Source organism: Eleutherodactylus coqui, chromosome 2 (genome assembly GCF_035609145.1).
Source record: "Eleutherodactylus coqui strain aEleCoq1 chromosome 2, aEleCoq1.hap1, whole genome shotgun sequence".
NCBI classification, from domain to species: Eukaryota; Metazoa; Chordata; class Amphibia; order Anura; family Eleutherodactylidae; genus Eleutherodactylus; species Eleutherodactylus coqui.
In genome coordinates this window covers 65,932,537-65,942,952 of record NC_089838.1, presented here as the reverse complement: position 1 = coordinate 65,942,952, position 10,416 = coordinate 65,932,537, and the positions used below count along the sequence as shown (strand labels likewise).

At 47.9% G+C, this 10,416-nt stretch overlaps 1 protein-coding gene across 1 annotated transcript; it reads right to left on the bottom strand.

Annotated features, from left to right (window-relative positions):
* Window positions 1-5,226: 5,226 nt before the first annotated feature.
* Window positions 5,227-9,525, bottom strand: LOC136609986 (uncharacterized). Its single transcript, XM_066589260.1, has one exon. The coding sequence runs from the start codon at window positions 9,523-9,525 to the stop codon at window positions 5,227-5,229; it is 4,299 nt and encodes a 1,432-aa protein (XP_066445357.1).
* Window positions 9,526-10,416: the final 891 nt, after the last annotated feature.

Sequence of the window (10,416 nt, the reverse complement as noted above, 5' to 3'; positions counted from 1 at the left end):
AGAAGGAAGGATCGTCATTTTCTTCTACCTCTTCTCTTTATTCTTCTTCCACCTATCCTCCTTCTTCATCTTCTTTTTCTACCTCTTTTCCTTCTCTTTCTTCTTCTTTTTTTCTACATCTTCTTCTACATTTTGTACCTCTCCTCCTCCTTTTTCTACCTCTTCTCCTTCTGCTTCCTTTACCTCTTCTTTTTCTTATTCTACCTCTTCTCGAACTTCTACTTCTTATTCTTCTATGTTTTCTTCTTCTTCTTCCTCTTCTTCTATGTCTTTTTCTACTTTCTCTTCTTCCTCAACTTTTGTTTTCCTCTTCTTGTTTTTCGTTAAAATTTGCCTTAAAACAGTGCAAAAGTATTACCTTATGTTTTTTTTTTTGCTTTTCTCTAGATCAACATTGCAGGATATTAGGCTAAATTGGAAGGGCATATGTCTGTTTTCTGCCTTACATTCTATGTTATGATGCTCTTACATGCACTCCTAGGTGACTTAAGAGTGTTATGCATGGCTGTTATGGCTCTTAGATAGTATTAAACACCAGTTTTAGGGGTATTAATAAAGTTCTGGTTCGGTTCTAACTAATGTGGACCAAATCAAACTTTTTGCCAAAAGTCAATGAATCAGATGAACTGAACCCTTCAAACGTTTACTCATCACTAGAGATTCATGCCTGTGGTCTACGGTACGAATGTATTCAATGCCAAACAAACATTCAGCATGCCAATGCTATTTCTTTAACATGCCAAATGTTTGTTCTGAGCCTTACTCTATTTGCATTGCCTGTTGCAGTCTGCTGACTGCTGAGTAGTGCAAGTAGCGTAGGCATGCTACAATAACTGGTTAGAGAGCTGTGCCAGTCAAGATAGGAAATCATACTGTACATCTGTACATTGGGGGATTGATATATTTTTCCCTGCTGGCTTAGCATAAAGTATTTTTCTGCCTTTGACATTCTCCTCTTGTGGGTCAGTCTATCAGCTTAAGGGTTACACTGCATGTCTCCAGTTGTCAATCATCACCTATTTATTAAGTGCCAATTAACACAGAGGTGAACAAGCATCATAATGGACAGGCAGCAGTGGTAGCATTCTGCTGCTATAGCTGGTGGTCTGGCAGTTCATATTTCATAATAAATATTACATTAAGTCAATGTACTATTTCCTAATTGGAGGTTGTGCTCTTGTCTGTAGCTCTAAAATGTATATTTTAGCTGCTTGAATCTGCCTACCAGCTCCAGAACGACATCAGTACAATTTTATCAACATCAATTAGTCATGTGTTGCAAGGAGAACTGTAACTTTTGGACATTTTTATGAAACTGGCATACTTCAAATAGGCTTTTCAACTACAGAGTGTGTGACATCTTCACCTTTCATTGACCGTTCAAGCCTAATTTATCCATGATGTGGCCTGTCAGGAAGCTGGACTCGATCTGCACAGATCATTACAGGGTAGGAAGAGAGGAAACTGGGCAGCTGTGAATCACTGCAAAGTTTTCTCCATTACAGAAGTTCTGACGTGAAATGGAAATACAGATTTGTGCCCATAGGGCTAGGGAAAACTGTTATTCTGTGAACTGCGCCACAGTTCTCAAAGTTATCAGGCAGAGTGCTTTGATTCTGCTCAATCAATAAAGAAGAAGTCAGGGTGGTCTAGTTCTGGCATGCCTCCCTGACTGTGGACTATAAGATACAGGGACTTTTTGCAAATATTTTTTTCGTGCTAAAAATTGTGTTTTATAATCTGAAAATACAGTATATCTAAAGACTGACTACAGGAATGGGTTACAAATAACAAATGTAGAAAATAATGTCTAAAAGATTAAACAGCTTCTTTGATTTGCAAGCTAATCTGCTTTCTGGTTTGCTGGCACGTAATTAATTCTGTCCAACATGTTGATGGCATAAGTGACAGATGCATAGCTAACTGTCTGTTTGAGAGGGCTTCTTTTTAACCCTCCTTCCATCTGCGACATACAGTACATGTGCATTACACAGGTGCTGGCTGTGTGGTGCAGCTGACATCTGCTGCAAATAGCTACAATGGAACTAGCTCTGATCACAGCTGTTTGATAGCATGGTCTGTCAATTCTGACTGCTGGATGTTAGCTGTCAGCTGGAGGAAGTGTCCCCCTTCTAATTCACCATGGACTCTCCATCATGCGATTCTGAAGTCAAATAGTTGTCATGATATCCCTGGGCCTAGTGAAGGCTCCAAGGGTTATCATGTATTTAACCATACTAACCTGTGCTTATGCATGGCTTACGATGTGAACATTAAAAATACATTATATTGCAATACTGAAGTATTGCAGTATGTTATAGAACTGATCAAACAAACAGGTTTAAGTTCCCTAAAGGTGACTAAAAAAATGTAAAATTAAGTCAAATGTAATTTAAAAAAATAAAAATGTTAAAATATGAAATTAAAAACCTCCTTTTCCCATTTTACACACAAAGCAATTTAAACAATTAAAAAAAAATTGCATTGTTGCATTAAAAAAAAAGCCAGAACATTCTAAGTATGCCATTATTTATCTCACACAACAAATGGTGTAAAAAAAAAACAACGTAATGCCAGAAAAACATTTTATGTCATGCCATCTTACAAAAAAATATGAATGAGAAAGTGATGAAAAAGTGATATGTAATAAAAATGGTAGCAAAAAAAATTACAGCTCCACCTCCCATGCGAAAATATATATTTTATGGGACTTTGAATATGACACAAATAATATTTAAAAAAAAAAATAAATAAGCATATTAAAAAATTAAAGATCTACTATTAAAAAAAAATCTGTCTGTTTTCTGGTACAGTGCACCAGAAAACTGTCTTAGGCCTTAGTCAGACGGGCGTTTTTTTGCGTGATTTGCGCATGCGCATGCGTCCGGCGATTTTTTAAAACCATTGCTTTGCAATGGTATCGGACACATGAGCGCTTTTTATGCGCTCGTCCGATAAATTATAGAACAGAAATCGCAGATCGCACCTGTCACGTACGCAGGGCGAGGGCGAGGAAGGAAAGGCTCTTAGGTTGTGGAGTGACTGGTACCCAACTTTCCAGACTCCTGAAAAGCGACCATGAGCCACAGCCACAACTCTACAGCAACCCACCTGGCCCTGCACTTATTAACAATTTGTCCCTCACTGGACAAGAGGAGAGAGGGGAAGGGACGATACCTATCGATCCCACCTCTGGTCCTCAAACACTCTGCAGTATTGCAAGCTGGCAGTCGTTAGAATACAGGCTGGTTTGTATTTAGCGTTCTCCGACTTCTGCACGCATGCGAAGCGGAAACTCAAATCCCCAACCTGGTCAGTTCTAACGCACTCCAGAGCTCTACAATATGCATACAAAACGCTGCCACCACCAATTTGGTTACGGTAAATTGGAACCCGATTTCTGAATACAATCTTCGGAGAATATGGTTTCGTGTTAACACGGACGAGGCTCACTAATTAATTTAAAGTTTAATTCTCAAAGAATAGAGCAGTGCTTATTTACAGAAAAAATACGAAAATGATGTTACAAGATAAATGGCAAGAGACTTACATATGATATCACAAACAGTAAAATAACAGGGATTAAAAGAAGAGAGTTACCATTCTGTGGCGTGGAGTCGCGCCAGAACTGCGGACCAGACCTCACGTATAGTGACCTCCAAGGGGCTGACCCGGAGCACACATTGTGTGCGACTTTTAAACTCTCACGGTGGTAACTCCCCTTTAGTTCCTTCCAGCCCCCTTAGGGGCTGGCTTATCTTGGGACACATAATTCCCTGAAATACATATTTCCTTCATAACTCCATGTGGGTGTGCCCCACCATGAAAATATGACAACGATGTTTCCTGTTGTGATTTTACGTGTGTTTTGAGCCCATGCATGAGTAGTTTTGGACGCATCTGATCCGAGATACGCAATTCTCGGTTCCTGAGCGTCGTGCAAATGTAGGGGTCCCTGCATCTTATTTGTGGGGATGCGACGTTCCATAAAATATCCTCGTCCGCGGGCTGCGACGTACAGGTCTTTCATAATTCCTAAATTACATTTTTCGTTCTTATGTTAGCTTTGCCTCCAAAACTTATCAGGTCAGTTACGACCATTTGGACCCGTAACAAGGGAAAGAGCTGCTGAGGTGTGAAGCCTGTTTCCTCTCGTTATCTCTGGCTCCAGAGGGCTGTAGGACATCAGAGACCCCCTGGGGGGAAAGTGTAAAAACCTTTTCTGAAGTCTACTGCAAAGGTATTCCAGCACCCAGCTCCTTCACCTAGAGCTACTGAGGTGTGAAGCCTGTTTCCTCCCCTTATTTCCTAATATTAACATTTGCTGGCTCTGGCTTCAGAGGGGCTGTAGGGCATCAGAGACCCCCTGGGGGAGAAGTGTAACAGCCCTTTGTGGAGTCTACTTCAAAGGTATTTCAGCACCCAGCTTCCCTAGGTACTGAAAAGCACCCAACTCCTTTGCCTATGGCTATACATCATGGTTGCTACACCACGTGGGACTAAGGTCCCTCCTCACACCTCCCTTTTTTTTGTTCGGGTGTGGGAGGCCAATCCTTTACGGATTGCCTACCAAACCCGGACCTGGAGCATCCTCTCCCTGCCGAGACAATCCATCAGCATTACCATGCATACTGCCCTTTTTGTGTTGAATCGTGAAATCATATTGCTGTAGTGCTAGACTCCAACGGAGAAGCCGTCCATTTTCCCCTGACATGCGTTGCAGCCAAGTCAGTGGATTGTGGTCTGTTACCACGGTGAAGTTGCGGCCATAGAGGTATGGCTGCAGCTTCTGTAGAGCCCACACAATGGCTAGGCATTCTTTCTCGATGGTGGCATATGCCACCTCCCGGGGCAGAAGCTTGCGGCTGAGATACAGCACAGGATGCTCGTCCCCACCAAGGTTTACCTGGCTAAGCACGGCACCCAGGCCATATGTACTGGCATCGGTCTGTACCACAAACCTTCTATTGAAGTCGGGGGCTTGCAAGACTGGAGTGCTGGAGAGAGCAGCCTGGAGGGCTACAAATGATTGCTCACAGTTGTCAGTCCAGGAGACAACTTGTGGCAGTTTCTTCTTGGTCAGGTCAGTAAGAGGCTTTGCTAGGACACTGTAATTGGGTACAAACTTGCGATAGTACCCAGCGGTACCCAGGAAGGACATGACTTGCTTCTTGGTCCTGGGGCGAGGCCAGGCCTGGATGGCATCCACCTTACTGGGCTCGGGCTTCAGTGTCCCCCCCCAACACGGTGTCCTAGGTATTGTACCTCTTTCAGACCAATCTGACACTTGCCAGGCTTGATGGTTAGGCCGGCATCTCGGATCCGCCTAAGCACCTGCGACAGGTGCTGTAGGTGATCCTTCCAGGTGGGGCTGAAGATAGCGATATCATCCAGGTATGCAACAGCACACCCTTCGAGCCCCTCAAGCAGCCGGTTCACCAAGCGCTGGAAGGTGGCAGGGGCATTTTTCATGCCAAAGGGCATCACCTTAGACTCGTAGAGCCCGAATGGGGTGATAAATGCAGACCTTTCTTGAGCCTCCCTTGTCATTGGTATTTGCCAGTATCCCCGACTCAGGTCCATTATAGTTAGGTACTGGGCACCAGCCAGTCGGTCTAACAACTCATCAATGCGGGGCATGGGATAGGCATCAGACACTGTGATGGCATTCAACCTCCTGTAGTCCACACAGAAACGGGTCGTTCGATCCTTTTTAGGCACCAGGACTACAGGGGAGGCCCACGCACTCCGCGATTTTTGGATTACACCCAGATGCAGCATCTCATCAATTTCCCGCTTCATATCTGCCTGCACCTCCTGGGAAACCCGGTAGGCGGATTGCCTAACGGGGGAATGGTCCCCAGTGTCCACATGGTGAACTGCCATCTGGGTCCTCCCTGGTTTCCCGGTGAAGGAAGATAGGAAGGGGATTAGTGCCTCCTCCAGTTGAGAATGCTGATCCCTTGAGAGACAGGGGTTAATTTGGGCATCCTCGATAGACCCGCCCGCCTGAGCAGTGGCTAGCAGATCTATCAGGACTTCTTCTTCACCTTCCTCGGGGCGGCTGCACACTGGCATGGCGCAGGCCTCCCTCTCGTGGTGAGCTTTCATCATGTTCACGTGGAAGACTTTGTTCTTCTTACGGACATGATCTACCGTAACCACGTAGTTGACATCATTGAGCCGCTGGTGAACATGAAATGGACCCTCCCAAGCAGCCTGCAGCTTGTGCTGGGTCAGTGGGACTAGGACCCACACCTTCTGACCCACTTCGTATACTCTCTCTCTAGCGTTCCGGTCATACCACTGCTTTTGGCTGGCTTGGGCCTGTTCCATGTTCACACGCACCAGCTGTGTCAATGTCTGCATCTGATCACGGAGCTTTAGGACATAGTCAACCACGGATGTTCCAGAGGCATCTGTCTCCTCTTCCCAGGATTCTTTTACCAAGGTCAGGGGTCCCCGCACCCGCCTTCCATACAGGAGCTCAAAGGGGGAGAACCCCGTTGAGGCCTGAGGTACCTCTCGGTAAGCAAACAGCAGGTGAGGGAGGTATCGCTCCCAATCGCGCCCATGGGACTCGACCAACATCTTAAGCATCTGCTTCAGGGTGCCATTGAACCGTTCACACAGACCATTAGTCTGTGGGTGATACGGACTGGCTACCAGATGTCGCACCTCTGTTTTCTTGCAGAGGCACTGCATTAGGCTGGACATAAACTGGGGCCCCTGATCCGTAAGCATTTCCTTAGGGAAGCCTACGCGGGAGAAGATGGACAGTAGTGCGTCTGCCACCTTCTCAGTTCGGATGGAGGACAGGGCTACAGCCTCGGGGTACCTGGTGGCATAGTCAACCACGGTCAGTATGTAGCGTTTCCCAGAGCGGCTGGGGACAGCCAGGGGACCTATCAAATCCACCGCAACTCTTTGGAAAGGCTCTTCTATGATCGGCAAAGGAATTAGGGGAGCTTTGGGTCCAGGCCCCGATTTCCCCATCCTCTGGCATGTCATACATGACCGACAGTAGTTGGCTATGTCGGCACCCATCTTAGGCCAGTAGAAATGGTGGGCTAGCCGGCCCTTGGTCTTATTGACCCCTAGGTGCCCAGCTAGCGGGATCTCATGTGCGACTCTGAGTAACTCCTGCCGGAACTGATAGGGCACTACCAGCTGTTTCTCTTTACGCCACTTCAGCTGGGGGTCACCGGGATTAGTTTCCCGGTATAACCTCCCTTGTTCCCAGAAGAATCTCTCCTTGTCGGACTCAGGGAGGGGTTTTCCCGCGAGGTCCCTCAACACCCCCAGGGTGGCATCTGCATGCACAGCCGCCTGGAACTCCTGGCTGGGGGTAGCCAGAAGGGAGGTTAAGGTTGTGACCTCACTGAGTTTTCCTGGTACCAGCCCAGGGTCATCTCCGGCCCCGCTAGCTCCGGTTGGTTGGGAGCTGGAGGGCCCGAGGCGCAGGGAAACCCCTGCATTCTGGCTACTCTGGCTGCGGGTAACCACAAGTATGTTGGCTAGATCTTTGGGTGACACCCCCGCTCCAGACTGGCATATTCCTGTACCTGCATTGGTCATTGGTCCACCCCCACCGGCCTTATCACACCCTGTGGTGCAGGGCACAGGCTCGGCAGGGGTACAACTCACATCATCCCCACATTTTGTGACATCACCTACCACCGGAGGTCCTTGCAGGCTCTCGGTGATATCACACTGGGGTGGGGTATCACCGAGCTCCGCGGGTTCACACTGGTTGGTAGTACTGTCATACCGGATTGGGTCAGTGAGCCCAAGAGGGGGGCAGACTGCATGGGACTCCCCACTGCTTCCCCCGTCTGAAGCATCACTGATCGACACAGGATCACACATTATAATTTTAACAACATCAACATCATTATTTTTGACATTACGATTTTCACTGGGTTCAGGGGGGTCAGGTTCCTCGTATCGAGACACCAACTTCCCCAGATCCTTCCCCAGTACCACATTTACAGGGAGGTCATCGGACAACACTACCTCCTTCACCCCACTTCCCGCACCCCAATCTAGGTACACACAGGCCATGGGTAAGGCGGAGGAGATGCCTCCGACTCCAGAAACAGTCATGGTCTTCCCAGGAATTATGTCAGTAGGGGACACAAGTTCCGGACGGATGAGAGTCAGTTCAGCTCCGCTGTCACGCATCCCTACAGTGACAGTATTACCAACGGTGACAGTTTGTAGGTTATGATCAATCTTCCCACTACCCCCTTTGACCAGAAGCACGGCTGGGGCAGGTGGGGTGGGCTTGGAAGACGGAAGGTTTTTCCTCTTGTCAGGACAGGCAACACTGAGGTGACCCAGCTTGTGGCAAATAAAACATCTGCGAGTCTCCGCAGCAAACTTGGAGGAAGAAGGGATGGTGGACCCCCTTGGGGGTCGAGCGGCAAGGGGAGAAGGGTTGTCATGTTTAATGTTCGGCTTACCCATTCTCCCGCTGGTTTCAGGTTTTCGTAAGTCCAGCTTTCGGTTGGCGACATATTCATCAGCAACCTCAGCCGCCTCGGCCGATCCCTTAATCCTTCGGTCCACGATGAACCGTCGCACATCTCCTGGGCACATATCCAGGAACTGTTCCTTTAATATCATGTCTTCCAGGTCATCAAACTCGGTGATGGATTGTCCCCGAATCCATTGTCGGAGGGCGGCCTTCTGGCCATCTCGCAGGTCCACAAAACTGTCCGTGGGGCCTCGCGATAGTGTACGAAACTTTTGGCGGTACATCTCTGGCGTGAGATTGTATTTTTTGATAAGGGCCGCTTTGATGACGGCATAGTCCGCACGTTGCTCCTTGGGAAGAGCAGAGAGGGCCTGGAGGGCCTTGCCCTTAAGCCCTGGGATTAAATACCGGGCCCATTCCAATTCAGGTATTTGGTATTGGCAGCACGTCTGCTCAAATACCTGCAGGAAAGCGTCCAGATCTCCTTCCGGGTCCAGAGCAGGGAAATTTTCCATTCGGGGTCTGAACGGTGAAGGGTCTCTGGACCCACTCCTCTGTGAGTCCAAACTGCCCATCTCGAGTCGTTTTAGTTGCAGCTGGTACTCACGCTCTGCCTGGCGTTCTGCGGCTTCTCGCTGTGCCTGGCGTTCTGCGGCTTCTCGCTCTGCGGCTTCTCGCTGTGCCTGGCGTTCTTGCTCTGCCTGGCGTTCTGCGGCTTCTCGCTCTGCGGCTTCTCGCTGTGCCTGGCGTTCTTGCTCTGCCTGGCGTTCTCGCTTGGCATTTTCTTGCAGCTGGAAAACATATTGCAGGTAACGCTCAGGGTCTCTTGCACTCAGCTGTTGTAGAGCCTCTCGGGTAGGCAAATCAAAGTCCTGCTGAGAGCTGCTATTGCTGGGGTCTCCTCGATTCCGACCCATAGCCTCTTCTCCGATGGGGTCACCCATCTCTGTATCAGGGTTTGCTGTGGCTTGGTGCGAGACATCGTCTTCTCCCAGCACCTCGGTCACCGGCCCCTTTAGCTTAGCGGCCTGGCTTCTAGTTGCCATCTCCGTAGTTGCTTTGCCAAACAAAAGATAGAATAGAAAACAAGAAGAAAGGGGAGGGGACTGTCTGGGGATATCGTAAGTCTCTTACACAAAAGCACTGAGTGAAACCTCGTAAGAAGGGCACCAATCTTCGCAAAGACTGGGTGCTTCTTTTCGTACAAGGACTAACTGCTTAATCCTGGCACGAACGTGTTAACCTTATCCCACTGCTGCCACCAATTTGTCACGTACGCAGGGCGAGGGCGAGGAAGGAAAGGCTCTTAGGTTGTGGAGTGACTGGTACCCAACTTTCCAGACTCCTGAAAAGCGACCATGAGCCACAGCCACAACTCTACAGCAACCCACCTGGCCCTGCACTTATTAACAATTTGTCCCTCACTGGACAAGAGGAGAGAGGGGAAGGGACGATACCTATCGATCCCACCTCTGGTCCTCAAACACTCTGCAGTATTGCAAGCTGGCAGTCGTTAGAATACAGGCTGGTTTGTATTTAGCGTTCTCCGACTTCTGCACGCATGCGAAGCGGAAACTCAAATCCCCAACCTGGTCAGTTCTAACGCACTCCAGAGCTCTACAATATGCATACAAAACGCTGCCACCACCAATTTGGTTACGGTAAATTGGAACCCGATTTCTGAATACAATCTTCGGAGAATATGGTTTCGTGTTAACACGGACGAGGCTCACTAATTAATTTAAAGTTTAATTCTCAAAGAATAGAGCAGTGCTTATTTACAGAAAAAATACGAAAATGATGTTACAAGATAAATGGCAAGAGACTTACATATGATATCACAAACAGTAAAATAACAGGGATTAAAAGAAGAGAGTTACCATTCTGTGGCGTGGAGTCGCGCCAGAACTGCGGACCAGACCTCACGTATAGTGACC